Source organism: Drosophila mojavensis, unplaced genomic scaffold (assembly GCF_018153725.1).
Source record: "Drosophila mojavensis isolate 15081-1352.22 unplaced genomic scaffold, ASM1815372v1 contig_81, whole genome shotgun sequence".
In the NCBI taxonomy this organism is placed as follows: Eukaryota; Metazoa; Arthropoda; class Insecta; order Diptera; family Drosophilidae; genus Drosophila; species Drosophila mojavensis.
The window spans coordinates 2,401,270-2,420,907 of record NW_025318907.1 but is presented as its reverse complement, the minus strand read 5'-3'; the positions used below and the strand labels follow the sequence as shown (position 1 = coordinate 2,420,907).

The window sequence follows — 19,638 nt, the reverse complement described above, 5'->3', positions numbered from 1 at the left end:
TTTCACAATAAACGCAAGCAACTTCCTGATTGGCAGTTAAAAAAAATGTAGTTTGTGAGCTGTTAATCAACTGGAAATGCTTCACAAATCATTATGGAAAACTTTACACACTTTCGCGAGCTGAGCTAATTTATTGCTGAGTGCACAGGAGCTGAAAATCCACTTTATTGGCAACACTATTATTATCGGACAGCCAAATGACACGCCCAGCCCACGACAATAACCTACTCAAATCTCAGCCAAAAACGCATAAAAACTTTTAACGAAACTGATGAAAAAAAAAAAAAAAAAAAAAAAATGGAAAATATTTTGCCAAAGGCTGATTTCCTGCAGCTGGCAATTCGTCAACGGGTTCGACTCCTAATAGGGAAATAATTAAAGTCTAACGTGCAACAATTTGGCGTCTGGTTGGCGAGATAAAAACGCGACCAATTGATGGCAATTGCATAGCTGGCTGAATAACGATATGGGGGTTCCCATGTGACACAGTTTCGCGTTTACGTCTTCACTTCAGTTGTCTCTCTATCTAACACACACACACACACACTGTCCCTCTCTGCTGTTGTCTCTTTCTCTGTCTATCAGCTGCGTTGGCCACGCTGCTGTTCCTCAGGTAAGTTCCGATTAGCTCACTGATGATTCTTTATCCCAGCATCTGGCGCATTCACCTCTATCAGCGGCACACAAAGAGCAGAAAAAGAGAAAAACTGTTGATGAAAATGGGAAAAAAAAACTTTGGCGGAAAAAGGGGAAGCTTTGGATGCACTATGCGCTTTTATGAGAAATGATTTGCGATTTGTGTGCATTCGTTTGAGTTTTATAGACGTTTCATTACCAGCCAACATTTTCCCTACTCTCTGTTGTAAAAAAAGAACGAAAAAGAGGAATTTCCACAATTCTTTTTTTGTTGTTTGTTTTTGCACTGCTTAAATGAAAATGCATGGAAAATTGCAACTAACTGGCATGCAATTGGCTGCGAGAGGGCGCGTGTGGGCGTGGCGCATGATATTTGCATGCGTTTTTAGTGCGCACTGAATGTTTAATGCGTTGCACAACACTGACAATGTTGCTGCCATTCAATTGGCATTGATTACAGCTAAAGCTCAGCTCTGCATTTCGGCTGCCCTTTAAACATTGAGTTGAAAAATACCAGACGAGGGCAAAGCGTGTAAATTTACGTAGAAATATGTAAGAATTTATATATAAATAAAATAAATTTGCAAGCATTTGTTGATGAGTGTGCAAACTTTTATATATGTAAGTGCGACAAGTGTGAGCTATAGAAAAGGTCACCTGACATGCACTGATATCGATAACTGATCGATAACAAATATTCTGTTAATATATTGCTACATATTGATAAAAGTATATTGAATTGACCTCCATGATCTCTCAATGATCTGGGCTTCAAATGCCAGCACATTGAGTTCTGAATGCAGATTCTTCTTCTTCAAGGAACGCTGTCCGTTCGTGTCAAGTGTTTGTTCAACCTGAATGGCCTGGCGAGGGCGATTTTATACTCATTTCTGTTTGCTTTTGGTCTCTGGGCAACCCCTGGCGTTGCGAATGTTGCAAGACACGCGTGCTCACGCCGGGAGACAAAGCGCAAATGTCACGTTATCCCAGTGAAAGAATGAGCCAGCGGGCAAGGCGTACGCTCAATGTCTTTTCAATGGCGTTTAAAATGCAGCAATTAAACCGCAATTTCTATAAAAAATTACGCCTCGAATGCGAAAGAAAACAATTAAGGCGTGTGAGCAAGGACCAAGCCGTAAGCAGCAAGCAGCTAAGAAGAGAAGGGTGCAGGAAGCGAGGAGCCAGTCAGGTCGGCCAGTGGCAGCGACGATGGCAGAGAGGCCCTGACAACAATTACGAGATCCATTTAACTTTGGCAGGATGCGAGGAATGCGAATGCGACACATGTCGCAAAACGCAGCGGGAGACGGCGAAAGTCAACGGCGACGTCAACAAAACTGGCGACATGCCGACTAACACACACACACACACACACACACACACACAGGCACACACACACTGTCAGATGCTGAAAGACATTCGCATTCATGTCCTGCGTTAAAAAGTCACAAAAATAAAAGGAGAGACAAAGCTGACAGACGGGAGTGACTGACTAGAAGATGCCTAATGCACAAGAAATTTTGACTCAGCTAACAAGTTATATCAACTCTCAGTTCTGATCAGTCCATGATCGGGTAGACAGGCCAACAGACTGAGGGCTATAGCCTCATCAGAAATATATATACTTTTTGATGTCTGCCACGCATCTTTCTGCCTGTTACACACATTTCCATAGAGCTAGCATACCCCAAATTTCCTATTTTCAATGAGTATGTACACATACACACACACACATATATATATCTAAAAGGGCGAACAACTTGAATGTCGCCTCGCTAAAAGTGCACAAATCTTGGCAAACGTTGCAAATATGAAGCGGGACGAGTCCTGCCAGAGCAGACAATCCACACAGGATGTTTTTGCGCTCATTATGCGCCAGCTGCAGCAACACCAGCACCAACATGCAACATATGCGTGTGTGTGTGTGTATGTGTGGGTGTGTGTGTGTTTGTGTGATTGTGTGCTTTGTTGCGCCTTGGCATAAACATAAAGTTCAAGCAATGAAACGCATTTCGATGCTTAACTTAATTCAAAGCATCGACTGACATGATACCCTGCAAAATAAACTCAGCGAAAGGAAATTAATATTGCTATATTTATATAAATAATATTAAACTAAATTAATATTGCTAAATTTATATAAATAATATTAAATTATTATTATTATTTTTTTTTTTTTACATATGTAGATCTATATATATTATTAACATTTATTTTAATGTACATACATTTTTTTATATTCTATAATATTCGTAATCCATTATTTCTTATTAACTCATGAGAAATTATAGCTACTATAAGCTATTCTGCTCTGTAGATTTTCTTCCAAGAAGAGAGTATCTAGGCGTCGGCTCTTTTGATGTAGTTTTACTTTCTTTTGGTATGTAAATAAATAAAAGTGATGTATGTGTCTGCAGCTGCATATGTGTTTATGTATTCACGGGTGTGTGTGTGTGTCGGAGTTTGTTGTGCTTTCAGGTGCTTGTGTGTGTGAGAGTGTGTGTGTAATTGAGTTTCACTTGGAGCCCGCCTGACATTGACTTCATTCGGGACGCTACTGGCGTAAAGACAAATAGGCACAGCACAGACAGTGGAACAGCGGTCCTGGGCCCAAGGAGGCGGGTTGCGGCCGGATGCCTGAGAAAGGCTCACATTTTATTTGTTGAAGTGCAAGAAAAGCAGAAGTCAAAAAGGGCTTAATGCACTTAAGAATTATGCGAAGCATGAGCGAAATAAAGCACAAGAAAGAACTGGAGATATTGTCAACAGGCTTTAGAGGGTGTGTGAGGGCATAGATGAGGGGTGTTTGTGAGGGTGTGTGCGACACGAGACAGCAGTTGCTTGAGCTCTGCGATTATAATGCATTCCTACTTAATCCATGAGCGAAGCAACTGCAGTAAATTGGATTTGGAAATTTCGCGTGTTGTTTGTTGGCTTGCATAAAATCCCGTACATGAAAAGCAGGTGCTTTAAAGTACATTGATGGTTAATATATTTCCAGTGACGTCAGCTTGAAGAGTAATTGTAAAGCGGCTCTTTGACTATTTAGCTTAGCAAATGTTGTGCAGAAAAAATCGTTTGTCTATCTACTTAACATAGATGTGACACCGACTCGAACAGCAACGTTCGAGACACGTATTGACACACATTTTGCAACACTGGCTAGCTGGGCGTATTGCGACTAATGTGACTGTATTAAGACCATGAAAAATGCTTGCATAATTGTCAAGTTATGTGCAATGATGAGCAGCAACTACTGTCAAAATCGACTGACAAGCCCACAAAGCACACCCAAGCACCCAAGCACCCAAACACACACACACACACACACAGAGACACAGCTATGAATAGTGTACTACATGAATGCAGCAAAAGAGCCGCAAAATCCACACAATACAAACACCATCCACACAAAGACACACACACATATATACACGCAGACAGAGCCTTACACATACGCACCTATTGAGCTGGCAATGGGCATGAGCGAGATAGACTGCGTTTGGGCTCGTTCGCATTTTTGGGCTCGTTCAATATTGAATACCGAAACTGAATAAGTGAATCAATGAAGTGAATAGTGATTAAATGCGAGTGAGTGTGCATGTGTGTGTGCGTATGTGTGTGTGTGTTGAGTGTGAGCGTGCATATGTGGAGCATCTCTGGCAGAGCTTACTGCTGCCCTTTCACGGAGTTCGCTCGCATTTGTGGGGCCTCAGCTCGTAAGCGTTTTGTGTGCCCGATTATCGATGCCTTTTGGCAATCCCACATTCCGTGTCCCTATTGACACAAGCTATCAATTGTATCGATATGTTGGGTTTGAGGTCATTTGCCTAAATTTCCATAATGTTTGATGAATAGGGCGATAATCGCTTCTCAGCTAAATGTTCATATCTCTAAATTTCAAAGGGGGAAAACGAGAGACAGATAGAGTTGAAGTGATGTATAGGTTAAGAGTGAAGAGAGAGAGAGAGAGAGAGAGAGATAACGAAATGACGAAAGAGGTATATTGAAAATAAGAGAGTGGGAGAGAGAAGGAGAGAGAAAGAGACAGAGGAAGAGAAAGACAGGGAGAGAATGAGAGGAGACAGAGAAGATAAGACTGGGATAGAGAAATATTGGTAGCCAACACACACATAGAGAGAGAGAGAGAAAAAAAGAGAGAGAGAGAGAGAGAGACTGAGAAAGATAAGGTGGAAAAAATAAAACACTGATAAAAAGAGAGGCAAGGAAAAAGATAGAGACAGACAATGAGAGAAAAATGATAAAATGAGAGATGAAAAAGTGAAAAAGTATGTAGAGAGAGGTATAAGATGGGGAAAAATGATAAAAAAGGAGAAGAGGGAGAAGAAGAGGAAGATCGGTAAAGATAGCGAGTAATTGAACGATTGGAAGAGTAAACTGAGACTGAAGACACACTAATCGACCCGGTTAAAAATAGAGAATGAATAATGAGAAAACACTCAAATGATGTCCAATCATATCTAACCTTTATTTAATCTTTACATGTTAATTACATTACAAGTAGGAGTTCATTAATTTTCATTTCTATTCGGTGACCTTGTATATTCACATTATTATTTTTGGAGTCTCTTTAGTGTATCCCTTTATATGTATGTAGTTTTTGCCAGCCATGATAGGCTCTAACATTGGGGATCAGTTAAAGTGTTACGATTGATTTCGGACTGCCCTCAGCCCGTTGGTGGGCTAATTTCGCATCGCTAGTGTCACCAGTTGCTGGCTGGCATCAATTCGCATTCAGCTCTGCCTCAGTGGTGCAGCAGCCTGGTCAACATGTAGGAACAGCAGACGTCAGCATGTTCCTGCGCCCGACACGTCATCTGCCCCTCGCCACTCGTTCCGTGTCCCGTGCTCCACGTTCCGCGTCCCGAGTCCCTCACTCCATGTTACACGCTCCAACCACTCCCCCTCCAGCCGCCCCCTGCCATTCGGCGCTGCTCTCTCGTGTCGCTGCACTCACTCGTGCATACATGAAAGTCAATTAAGCGTATTAAGTGCAACTGTTCATGTGTATGTGTGTTTGTATGTGTGTGTGAGTGTGTGACTGTGTGGGTGGGTGGGTGAGTGGGTCGTTGTATGTGTTGTGTGTTGCTGTGCTTATCATGGCATTTCTTGGCATTGGCATCAAACAACAAACGTTCCACCACATTCGGAACGCCAACCCCATTCGATGCACGGCGGCAAACAGGCTTCCCTTTCAACTGCTGCAACCCTTTTGAGTTGGGGACGTTACGCGACAATTTCCATCATTCGATTGCTAAATACATATACAAGTATAAATACATGTGTGTGTGTGTGTGTGTATGTGTGTGTGTTGGCTGTGTGTGAAATGTTTGCGGCTGATTGCGGTTCTTAATTTGCTTTAAGATATTGTACTTTGGTTTTGTCATCTCGTTTTCATATGATAAGTGCTTTACACTGAGCGAAAAACTCAACTGAAAAATCAAGAAAAACAAGAATTCGATTTCTTAAAGCTTTATATATCTAAATAATATGATTTATGCCTTATGATTAATGTGTAAATATTTATATAATCTATAAATTCTTATATTATTTAACAAGAAGAATATTTTATTATTTATAAAATAGAATATTTTACATAAACAGCACAAATTGTTATTATAATACATAATAATAACAATAAAAAAAATTTATTAATATATGATTTAAATATTTTATATAAATAGTTGATAATTTTTTAATTCATAATCTAGCTTACTTAAATTTTTTTTGTATAAAACTTAAGCTTCTCTACGGTGAGTTTTATATTTTAGCTGCTTTAATTTTATTTCCACCTTAAACACTTACAAATCTGGAAAGTATAAGTACATAAGGACGATAGAGATTATCTGCCCTCAGGTACATTTATGGATATTTGCTCCGAAATTTCTTTTACTACGAAACGATAGATTTTTTCTAGACAAAAATTTCCTTGAGCTTTATTTAGAAATAAATTTTGATGATGTCAAAGTTTTAATGTTAATTCTGAATATAAGTTGCTTGAAGGAAATATGACTTAAGTATATATGACTTTGGTTGAATTGTCTGTTAATAGGTTGACAAACTGTGAGCTTGCTCAAACAGCTTCAATTCATGGCTAGACAAATATTTTGCCATTCTCATTGGCTTGTTTTGCTTTTTCCGAATAATAGAATTTGTGACAGTTGGCACAGGGACAGGCACAGCCCCAAACACGGAATGCATCTCAAGTTGTGGCATTTACATATCTCACTTGTCTTATGACTGTGTTGTCTCTCTTGTTGCTGCTCCTACTACTCCTGCTACTGCTGCTGCTCCTGCTGCTGTTGCTTGCTGCAGACAACATTACGCATACGCAATGTTGTACGGGCAGTGCCTGCAATGCTTGTTGCACTGCCTCGGCAGGATAAGCTGCACACACACAGAATATCGTTGCTGCTGCTGCTGCTTCTGCTGCTGCAGCCTGCACCCCTTAGAGACGACACATGCGAGCGTCCTGGCCGCACTCCCCCGCCCTGGGGTCGCGCCTTTTCAAGTGTTAATTGTCGTATGCAAATTTTTGCGCATCCACAAAATGTAACAAAACACGATTTTGAAAGATGCAAATTGGGTGTTGCTGCTGCTGCTGCCGCTGCTGATGTTGGTGAGTCCAGTGAGTGTCAAAATAAGCTTTAAATTACGACATTGTTGCTGCTGCCCAACTGCAGGCATCAGCTCCAGCCTCAGTCCCAGTCCACGTCCCAGTCCCAGTCCCAGTCTTTGCCAGAAACGTGCGGCGTAATTTGCAACTGACAAGAGTGAAAGTTATGCGAAAGGGCTGCAAAAAGCTGGCAGGGCTACGGCTCGGATTGGGGGCGCCCGCACAGTCGACCGCACGTCTGCCTGCTAGCTGTAGCAAAATGTCACTTTTGGCCAGGATGCGCCAGGAGGTGGCCCTGGACTGGCTTGGACAGGCCGCATGCGTGATTCTGACATTTGATTAGGTTGCCTTTGTCGAAATGTTAATTTTTGCATTGAAGGTGCGAGGACACAAGACCTACTGCTGCCCCCTCTCTCACTCTCTCTCTCTCTCTCTCGCTGTCGCTTCCATTAGGCTAGACTCAATTGCGACATATTGTTTAGTGGCCAGTTAGCCGCAACTCTCGGATAATTATCGATCTTTCAGGCAATTTTAAATTCGAAATGCCTGCCACACTCACCGCACACACACACACACACACTAACACAGTTGGCAGCTGCACCTAATAAAGCAAACACGAGTAAATTTCCATTTCGAATGCGAAGCGTCATTTGCAAATTGAGACAAATTGCGGCTCAGCATTTACTTAAGGCAATCTCACTTATTACAAAATTGACAAAAGACAAACGCATAATTGCCATATAATAATCATAATCCGCACAAAGCAAACACGTTCAACAGACGTCTGCATGCCACACACACACACACACACACACACACACACACAGATACACACAGAGGCAACACACACTCTGGCAAAGACATTCAAATCCACATAGACGTAAGGCGTGTCTGGGCCTCTTCTTCAACTTGGCCACTAATTAAGAAGACAAACTCTAAGCTGTGCATACATATATACATACATATATATATATACATATTCATATACATATATACGTTTTAAAGCAAGAGCTTGCTTCAAGGATTTTCACTCCGAGTGGACGCTTTACTGTGCATTGGCTTACTTAGTTTCTATTGATGTTAGCCCACAATTAAAGTCCATTTAAAACGCTTGATTCCAACATGAGCAAGAGCTTAGCAAATGCGGCCAGCAATTTAACTGGCCTGGCTAATATTTACATGCTCATATTTATAATTTAGCACGTCAGTGCTGTTCAGCAAACATAAATATTACAAACTATCAGATTTGATATTTAAAGCGATTGGCTAGGGTAGCTCTGAAACTAGAGCAGCAGCAGCTGCCAAAGGGAGCTCTTCACCAAGAAGATGCTAAGGGCAGCTTTCGTCTTCATTTATAGCTGTATTTGGTATAATTAAGTTGAGCCTTAATATGGCATTAAATAACTCATATAACTAAGTGTGGTTCATAACTTTTCTGATGTCTTATTGGGAACCTTTGGCGTGTTAAAGATGACTAATAATTATCCAAATATTGTTTAGACTAAATATATGCACATGGGTATTAAAAAAAAAAAATATATATATATTAAATTAAGTAATGTATAAATTTGTTGTAAAATATATTTTTAAACAATATTTAAGCAAATTTCTGTCATCTTTAATGCATTAATTGATTTATTTATTTATTGATTCATTTATTTATTTATTTCTTTATTATTTCTTTATTTATTTACTTATTTATTTATTTTTTTTTTTTTTTATGTATTTATCTGTTTTTATATTTATTTATTTATTTATTTATTTATTTATGTATTTATTTGTTTATTTGTTTTTATATTTATTTATTTTTTTTTTATTAATTTATTTATTTAATATTAATGGTTACAGAGAATTAATTATAAATAACATTTTTGTTTAAAGCCAGAGCAACAGTCAAAGATCTATAACAGTTCCACTTTCACTTTTATTGATTTAAACCCTTAGTAAAGCTCCGCTAATTCCTTGTAGCTAAGGCCTCAATATTTGCATTTATCTAAATATATATTATATATATATTTTTTATCTTACCAAATTCAGTTGCTGTTCATTTGCACATACAGACAATATTAGAATAATCTTGTAGCTTTACTGAGTTCACAAATTTTTAGTAGAATATGGAAATCCTTTGTAGAATAATTTATTTATTAAGTTATACAGAAGTTTTGAAGCAGAACGTAGTGAAGTGACGGTGCTGGAAGAAACTTTGCGCCTCTTTGAAACCTATTGGTTAGCATGTATAGGTGGGATTGCAGTAAATTTTAAATACAATATCATTTAAAAATACATATATGTATTTAATATAATAATGAACAATATTGGTTTAAGCAGAGTTCTTTAATTTAAGCTGCGTCCACAACAAATCCATTCTAATCGCTTAAATAAATAGCTGATGAATAACTTATGCGAGCATAAAAAATACACACACACACACAATCACACCGCACACACACAATTTGTGAAATTTTATTAATTTTCCACTCGTTCAATTTGGAAATGGAAACAAATTTGAAAATTGTTGCCCAATTTGTAGTTTTATCACAAACAAAAGCTTTGTTTTCTGCTTTTATTATAAATTTTATTTTGCATTTTATTTTATTTTTATTATTTTTGTGCTTCTGCTGCTGCTGCTGCTGCTGCTTGTTGTATTACCGCAGAAAACGCTTGCAGCTATAAAACGAATGTCGACACAGCAACACCAATACAAATAACACCTATACACATATACCAACACACACACATAAATACAGTGTCACGCCCTGAGGCAGTTCTATGCTAGCGCCCACAATTGCCATATCGTGCAATGTTTTTTTTTTTTACCATTTTCTTTTTTTTTCCTATTTCTATATATTTTTGTTTTTCCTCATTTCGCCAAAAGTCAAACACGGAAAATTTATTTATGGTGCTGATATGGCAACGCCAGCAAAGTGCAGCTGGGCGCCGCTCGTTGGGCGGGGACGGAGGCGGGCATGGTCGTCTAGCATTTATGGCGGCGTTTAGAATTTTTCAACTGTTGCGCAAGGCATTTTATGAGGCAACCGAGAGCCAAAACACTCCAACCAGCCCCAAACCAACCGAAATGAGAAAAACTGTAAGGAAAAACGCATAAATTTTATGACTGACTGAACGATGAGGTGGGTCGCCGGAAGGGGCAAAGCACGCGGCGGAGCGGGGGAGGGGGAGGCGTTAGGTCTGTTGCACTCAAATAACTGTATAGACCGCATTTTCACACAAAAAGTGCGCCGAAATTTTCAACTAAATTATTCATTGAGCGCGCAATTGAGCTGGAAATGTGAACACACCATGTGTGTGTGTGTGTGTGTGTGAGAGACAGAGATAGAGAGTGCGGTTGTGCGAGCCTGCAAGTGCAGAACGTGTGTGTGTGTGTGTGTGTGTGTGCGGTTTGATTGTCTGCTTGCCTGCTCGTTGGCACTGTCTGGGCACGTAGAATTGGCGGCTGTTTGGCTTCCTGGTCGCTGGGGCAACTAAAAACATTAAAATAAAAGTAAGAAAGAACAGTTAACAGCAAAGTGCCGACAATTCAATGCACTTTCTAGCCGAATGCTTAAATTTGCAGCGACCACTAAAAGATATGTATATGATAAGCATATATATATAATTAAGTATATATATAAGTACAGTAGAGTCCCGATAATTCGAAATGCCAAGGGGATCAGCTTTTTTCGATTTACACAGAAATGCAAGTTATCGATAATTATTGAGCACGAATTTCTTTCAAGGGGATCGAATTTTTTTCGATTTATCGAGACTCGATTTTATTTGAGTTTAGTCAAAATCAAATATCATCATATTTAATACATAGAAACACATTTAAGTGTCTTGCATTTGATTTTGTAATAAATTTAATCATGTATTTTATTTGCATACGTAATATAATTTTTAGCCTTTAATAATAAGTAATATAAATCATAGTAAAATATTTGCTTAGGGCTTGCATTCCTCGATCTAACGAGCCCCCTGAGCTCTCAGTAAATGTTACCTATATACACTCCAGCTCTATGTTTCGTATGTTGCCACGCCAGCGAAGTATCCGGAGTTAGTGTAAGCCAGTACAAAAGAGAGCAGTAGATGTAGGGTAGAGTAGAGTAGAGTTGAGGCACTGCGATAACTCTAGTCGTGCATGCTACTCAACCACTTGACACTTTGTTGCAGGCCCCGCGGCTACATTTAAACCCAAGCGTACACACACACACACACAGAAACACTCACACACTCATGCAAAGGGAGACAATAAACGAAATTGTTTTGGCGGCAGCTCGATCCATATGAAAAATAATATAATGCGCGTAAAAAAACTGTTCTACCATTAGTTTTATCACTTCTGTCAAATCTGGAAGTGACTTAGATGACTTTGCGTAAGAGTATTACCATTAAATTGGTATTGTTATCGGTAAACCGATAATTATCGATTTTGGAAATATTCTAATAGTTATCCTGTTAATTACTAAGGCCTTAGATACATCTACAAATTAATCGGCCAAGACAACTGCGAATTGATGTCCAATACGATTAAATTTATTATACACTTTGTTCACATTTTACAAAATTTGTTAAGTTTACTTATATCTGCTTCTGTAGAGCGTCAGCGTAAAGGATCAATACAGTCATTTTATAGATACATTTAGCTGTTCGTAAATGATTTTCTTATATGACAAATTTGACAAATATACAGAGACCTTAGACTTACCTGTGAATACGGCGAAGAGCATGTGGAGCTGCCAGGACTTCGAATACGTATAGCCGATCAAGTGTATAATGAAAAGCAATAGGTAAATTGTAATGGTTAGGCTCACGAATATGTAGCATACGATATAGACTTTCAGAGAGAATAAATTTTCCTAAAAGCAATATTTCACATTGATAAGAAAAGCAAATTGAAGCGTGCGAGGCCGTTTCGTTACCTTCCAAAGTATGAGGGAAAGAGCGAGGCTGAGGCTTATTAATATAATGAAGAGTATTATTGACAGTGTTATTGTGACTTCGTCATTATCTAATCAAAGTGAATGAATTGAGCAAATCAGAAAGATCCGAGTACATCTCCGGATAGCATAGATACCTTTCGCAATCAAAATATAGAGTAAGAGACTTGCAACTACTACTTGCAAAACAATCGAAATGAAGCAGAGTATGCGGTAAACGGCGCGACCTGGCTTCACCCAATCAACCCATACGCACCCACACATCTCCAGTTTTAATGATTTGATAAAAATTTGTGATTTGAAGGCATTTTCCAGGCATTGTTTCTACACACTTTCATCCAAGTTGATGATGGTAGAGGTGCTAGAGCCTCTCTGTAGCGACTTGCGAAACCAGCTGTAATTCCAGGCTCGGGGTGGACTTAAGCTGGCCAAGTTGAAGTTTGGGGCTGGAGCCTTTCGACTAGACCAAATCTCGAATGCATAAATTAATGAAAGCCTTTTTTGTTGCAAATCAGACAAGGGAATTTGACACACCTCTCGAAAAGGATATGCGGGCGGCTCTGGCAGGGGCAGCTTAATTGCGTTTGCTAGTTGAAAGGCTGTGGGCGGGGCTGTGAGTGCTGTGGGTGTGTTAACTGACGTGATTTGCTGGGCATTTGTTGCTGGAGCGACCACACGGCTGTCTGATCAATTTGCTGCAACCTGACAGATTGAGGCAGCAGCAGCAGCAGTAGAAAATGTCATCATCGCATCCTTCCGTATCCTTGCGCCCTCACATCGGCTCATAACTCAGTGCCCGCCTCCTTCCAGTGCTGGCGAAAAGTGCAAAACTCATTTATCAAATGGTCAGCACGCTGACCTGCAGCTGCACCAATGGCAATGCCACAAAAAGTGCAACAATTGCTGTGGCGCCACTTTCACACATACAAAAAAATAAAAGAAATAAAAAAGGAAACCCAAAATGGCAAATAAAAGAGGCGCCAAGAGGCAAGAAAAATGGCCTCGTCCCGCCCCACGCCCACCCATCGTCGCTCGTCGCTCGTCGTTCGACTCTTGGCTGCCAGAACGCACTCATAAATCATAAAATTCCATGCAGCCCAGCAGCAATGGCGCCATCGTCATCTTTATAATCTGGCAAGGCATCGCCTGTCCCACCGCACACCGCACACCGCACACCGCCAACGAGCCAGTTGCAGTTCAGAAAAGGAATCGGTTCGGCATTGGCTCTATGCGGGCGTAACCGCTGGACTATGATGTTGCAATTTGTAGCTGGTAAAGTGTGAAATTGCGTTGGCAACGCGAATTGTTTTTCTTTTCCTTTCAATTTCCCTTTCTCATACACACACCCACCAGCAAATGAACTGCCGCTAGGGTTGACGCTAGGAATCCGTTGTAGTTCCGCATCTTTAGGCAACGTATAACTGTAAGCTTTGCAGCAGAATCAACTGCAGCAGTGCTTTTCTTTTTGCTAATTTGTTGTTGAGTGTAATTGATACACTGTGCCAATGGCTTGAGTTGAAATAATCAGTCAAATAATATTAGCAGAAATGAGCCCAAAAGTTGCTGAATTTTGGTATTTTTAATTACTTTAATAATTTGAGCAAATAAATCCCTCAGCTCTGTTTTATTTTTTTTTTAGTTTAAAAAAAGAAGCAATTTGTGTAGACATTTTAAGCAAAATGAGCGCACAAATAAATCAATTAGCTGCGTACAAATACCAGCTCCATTTCAGCTTGAGTCACCTGAGCAAGGATCTACGGTGCGTGGCCGAGCCACAACCCACGAGCTACGAGTGTGAGCGTAAAGTGTTGTCCTGGACGCGGCGGCTAATTGATATAAACGACTGTCTCCTACGGTTCGTAATGCCAGCTGAAAACCTGCGCAGCTTTCACTGACTTTGCCTTGATGAAAATTTATGCGACGCCACAATGAAAGTTGCAATTTTTTGTATTTATTTAAATTTTACTTTCCTTCTATCTTTTCTTTTTTTTTTTTTTTTTTTTCTTTATATTCTGTTCTTTGTGATTTTTAGCCATTTAGTCAAAGTTGTTTGGCTCAAGTTGCGCACAGCAGGACGTTGCCTAATGCAATTCAGGACATTTATTTGCACCTGTCGCTGGTTGCCTGATGGCCTCACTGCTCGGCTGCCTACTTAGGTTAAGCGATGCCTTCCACCAACTATGGAAGCCACTGACATGCAACAGAATTTATAATCATACACACACGCACACCCACACACCCACACACACACACACACACGCGCGATAGCACTTGCCACACCTGAACGATAAAAACCCACAAAATTTTGCGTGCGTTAGTTATGAGGGCGGTGTCGTCGCCGAGTGGGCGTGTCGATTGCATGACGCCCCGCATTTACACACACATACCCACACAGACATATACCTGCAGAAGTAACAGCATCCCAGCCCGAAACTCTCTGCATCCATCGTTGACGTTGTCTGGCAAAGTGCGTGTCTCGATTTCTACATAATTAAACCACTTGCCGTGGTACATGTTGCACGGCGCCTCCATCAGCAGCTGCACCAGCCAGCCACCCGGCCACCCGCCGCCCGCTGGGCTTTGGTTACGTGTGCGTGGCGCCACCACTTCCGGTTTGCGCCGGCTGTGTCCGGACGACCGGCAACGAGCAGCAACAACTTTGCCGCTAAACTTTTAATGCACGTGCACTGGCCAAAGCGAGCAGGAAAGAGAGAGCGACAGATCGGGAGAGGGGGGCAGGGAGAGACAGTGAGAGAGAGAGAGAGAGAGAGAGAGTGAGAGAACAGTAAGACGGGCAACCAACGGAGGCAAGGGAGGCTGACTTTTGGGTAACGGATTGTGGTAGCATTGGGCGGCATTCCGTTGGCAGCAATTGACATGGTAAACCTAGGCCAGCCGGCAAAGGGGTCGAAAATGTATTCAGTGCCGGCAACGCCACTTTGCTTTATAAATGTTGAACGGAACCAATGTTGTTCTATTTTACAAGATTTTTTTTCTTTTATTAATAAATATATTTTTAAATTATTGAACAATAATTACTTAATTTTTAGGGTTTGACATATTATCTTATAGATTATCTTTATGGATATGTGCTCTTATGTTAACAGCAATGTAAAGTAAATAATGAAAATTGAAAATATTTATTTTATGATGCATGAGAATCTTTGTCGAGCGGTGCGGCATTCTGGTTATACAATCTTAACATGAATTCAACCTCAATGCAAGAAGAGGTTGTCTAAAGTTGCTTAAGTATGTTATACTCTGCTAATTGCATTAAACACGTATTAAATGGAATATGAAAAAGAAATTAATCATATTTCGTTTAGTAATCCATGAAATTTTATATGTCATACTTCAATCTCAGTTATTTTACATTCACTATAAAGTAATATTGTTTTATTGAATTTGCTGAGCATAACATAATTAGGCTATGTTATTTTATGGGATTTTTAAATGTATTGTTTAATTATTTCAGCTCTGTTAGAGTTAAGCACTTGCATTTCTATTCGACTTGGACATTTTTGCTGGCTTTCACAGTTCTTATAACATAGTTTGTGCTTACGTTTATGCGAGTGTGTGTGTGTGTGTGTGTATGTAACTGCGTCTGCCTCGTTTGCACGAAAATTTGTTGGAATTATTTCGAGCAGTTCTAAATTTCGCAATAACGAGCCGCATTTGACGGGCATACAAATTGCATGCCTCTGTCCTGTAACTGGAGCTGGGTCTACTCCTGGTTCTTGGTTCGTCGCTGAACGCTTTGTTAAAGGCAAGTCAAGTGCGTGTGTGTGTGTGTGTGTGTGTGTGTGTGTGTGTGTGTGTGTGTGTGTGTGTGCGTGTGTATAAGTGTACGTGAGATTTTATGCTGCTTTGAACTTTCTTGGTCTGGGCCTCGTTTGTGGCACCAGCTAAAGAGCTGCAGGGCAGCCAAGTTGCTGGCCGGGATTTGTTGTTCAAAATGTTGGCCACATGGCAGATAGTACATAATTAAATAGCTTAAACATGCCGCCGAATCGGTCGAAGACAGCAACTAACACAATCATTTAACCAGCGCCATCTTCTCAGCAAATTCTGCAACTTAAGTAACAAAATATTTGTGCAAACTTTTCAATTTTTCAACATATCCTTTGGCTTGGGTTTTTTTTGGTTTTCTCTTCTATCTCTCTTGTGTGTCCTTTGCGTTGCCCAGTTCAAGCAAGCTGTCTCTCTCTCTCTCACTCACACTCTTTTGGTTTTTGTAACGAAGCAATCTTTTTGATTTAGCTATGGAGCCATTAACACGGATTGATTGCCCCCAAGGACAAGAGACGCCAAGTGGCTTAAAGGACAAGCGACACAGCTTCTGCTCCAGCTTTCGCCTGGGCTTCAAGATGATTTCGGCCATAGATAGTCGTGGGCAGGGAATTGTGGGCCAAGTGTTTTGTGCGCATACAGAGAAGAGTGAAAGTCGCCTTTTGCTTTATAATACTCATTGGCAGCATCATTTGCCGTAGTCGCTGTCCCCTGACATTTAGCAATTGATTTTAGCTTGCTCGAAGATTTGCCGCTTTGAATCTGCGAGCAGTAAAATTCTTATTCATATGTTAACATTATACATATATGTATATCTCAACGTGTATAAGTATTGCTATATTTCATTATTATACTATAAATAATTTACTATATTTCATTAATTGTATTAATTAATTTTATTTTAAATTAGTTTACCAATATTTTATTATAATATACAATATATTCTAATATATATAATAATGGAAAACAAAATCATATATTTATAATATAAGTTTCTGATTCTCCCATCTCCAAATCTGAATCTCAAATATCTAAATAATTTTATAGATATTATTAGATGGGAGAATCTAATTTGCGTAAATGTTTTCCAATGGATCCCAAGATTTATATTTCGTCATTACGAATTCTTTCTCAATTTTAGTAATGAGAGCTGTGAAATGGTGGTAAATTTTATTACTTTATTCATTAGTTGCTGTAGCTTGTGCCTATTGCTGCCAAAGCAAGCTAATATTCAAAACTTATCGATTAAACAATCGTAAAATGCTGAACTGAACTTTCGCTAAGCATGCTTACTCCCTCTCTCTCTCGGTCCCTTTCTCCAGCCATTCTCTCTCTCACTCTCTCTCTCTCTCTCTCTGTCACACACAGAGCCTGTCATGCTAATAAGAAACGCTTTGTTATGCATTTCCTTCCGCTTACGTGGCCTGACTTAAGGCGCATTTGCAAATTGAAGACGAAGTGCAAGTGCAATCAAATTGCGGGCCTCCGATAGGGGATGCAACTGGGGCAGGGTACGGGTCGAGTGCGGTAGGGTTGGGTATGCAAACCTTAAAAACGTAAATTGAAAACTTTGCCCTCGCCGCGCTGTGTGCCACACACTGTTTGGCAGTTGGTTTTTGGCCGTGTGCGTGCCTTGTCAACATAATTCAGCAGTTGATTGAATAGAGCACGGCTTACGGCATCAGCGGGGATGGGGGCTATGGCCATAAAAGCGCCGGTCGGCGACATAAAACGCCTCGCAGTCGATGGCCCCCGTTATCCGCTATCCGTTTTGTTGGCAACTTTTGCTGCGCCAGTTTTAAAATCAAATGCCTCATTTGTACGGCTTACGCTTACGGCTGTTGTCGATAGAGAGAGAGAGAGAGAGAGAGAGAGAGAGAGAGAGGGGAGAGACGTAGTGGACTGCTCTAGGGGTGCATAGCCGAGGGGGGCAGCGTCAGTGTTACCGGTTCCGGTTGCGCAAACCGCAAAGATTAATTTGTTATTGCTGCGTGTCGTTGCTACCGCTGCTGCTGCTCCTGCTGCTCCTGCTGCTGCTGCTGCGTTGTTGGAGTTATAGGTCTTTGGCAGGAAGTCCTGTCCTGTCGGCGCTGGAATTTTTAGCGCAGCACTAAAGGTGCAAAGGAATTTAATTAAATGTTCTTCTCACTGCCAATGGCAAAAGTTTTACAGGCAGCAGTTTGTACCTACGGCTCGACAGCCGCAGCTTCTTCGGCCGCACACAATGCAAAACTTGCCATGTTTGTATGCTGGGGCCGGGCTTTCGGCTAAGCCGTCGTCCGAAGCGCAGCTCAATAAACTTGACAAATTTACACAGCCCCGGCCACGGGGCTGCCCTTTTGACTGCAGCTGGCCTCCACGCTAAGTCCACACCTCACTCAGGCCGCTCGCGGACAGCCAATTGTGGGCACTAACAAGACATGAAAGCCGCTTTGCCAGCCAAAATGCCCCAGCAAGAAGCCGCCTTGGCAGTCTAAGAGGCAACTACAGTGGGCCAAAATGAATATGAAAGCACGAAAAAAAAAAAAAAAATGCAAGTAATTTATGTACGTGATTATTAAATATAATTGTTGTAGAAAATCATTGAAATCATATCGATTAATTCTTTGCTGATGGTAATATTAGTTTAATAATCCAGTTCATAATCGACTAACAACGTCAGCAAATCAATCAAACAATCCACATTTCTAATCAATCATAAACAATCCCTGAGCTGCAAATTGTCTTTAATTGGGCACCACAAAATGCCGACGCTCATCCACATTGGCCGGCAGTTCAAACAGTCAGCCTCGACTGACCAAATCGCTAGGATGGGCTCAAAGCGAATGCTTTAAAGAGTTCATAATCCAAAATGTACACAAACCCAGACAGCAAAGCACAGCCGAGCCCAGACCGGAGCACAGAGCTAGTAAAACAAACTGATCAATGGGCTATAATACGGCAGACGGTCGGGCCAGAGTGGACAGAGTGTTGCTGTTGCTTCTGCTGCCGCTGGTAGGTGGGGTGAGGCTCTCTGAGCCGATGTGGGCTGAAGTGGAGTGGAGTGGACGGGAGTATCCGGACCGGGCAGACATAACAGGACAGATGGCATGAAAAATTATTTACTGCAAGAAAAATCGCATGCAACATTTTTGCACAGAGTCCCTGGCTCTGAATCTGGGGCGGGGCAAGGGGCAAGGGGCAAGACAGGCCCTAAAGGCAGGCACAGTCAGGAGCCAGGCCAACGTGAGCTTTTGTTGGGAGGCTAACGCATTGGGTATAGGCATGGTGCGCGCACTATGGGCGACCAAACGCTGGCTAGGGACAAGGAAAAGCACAGGGATAGGAACAGGGAACAGAAGCAGCAGTGGGCAGTCGGCAGTTGGCAGTCAGCAGTTGGCAGTCGCATGATGAAGTTGCCAATGATGATGATGGGCCACGGCTATGACTATGGCTAAGGCTGAAGCTGATGCTGATGCTGATGCTGATGGTGATGCTGATGCAGGCGACACAATAATGCTGCCATTAATCTTCTGGCACGACTGATTTGTTTGACTTACGGCTCACGGCGACAGCCACAACAGCGAGAGAGAGAGAGAGAGATAGCGAGGGAGAGTTGAACCTACATATATATATAGATAGATAGATAGCTGGATAGAT

General features: G+C 41.0%; 1 protein-coding gene and 1 long non-coding RNA gene across 2 annotated transcripts; both read right to left on the bottom strand.

The window, feature by feature from the left end:
* Positions 1–5,101: 5,101 nt before the first annotated feature.
* LOC116804115 lies at positions 5,102–6,718 on the bottom strand. Its single transcript, XR_004364145.2, has 2 exons — positions 6,463–6,718; positions 5,102–6,089 (listed from the first exon to the last, which is right to left on the bottom strand). It is a non-coding gene; the product is annotated as an uncharacterized LOC116804115 (long non-coding RNA).
* A 5,066-nt stretch (positions 6,719–11,784) lies between these two features.
* Positions 11,785–12,542, bottom strand: LOC26527817. Its single transcript, XM_015164245.3, has 4 exons — positions 12,348–12,542; positions 12,193–12,281; positions 11,979–12,129; positions 11,785–11,916 (listed from the first exon to the last, which is right to left on the bottom strand). Exons 1-4 carry the CDS (start codon positions 12,472–12,474, stop codon positions 11,852–11,854), a joined length of 432 nt encoding a protein of 143 aa, XP_015019731.1. The 5' UTR covers positions 12,475–12,542; the 3' UTR covers positions 11,785–11,851.
* Positions 12,543–19,638: the final 7,096 nt, after the last annotated feature.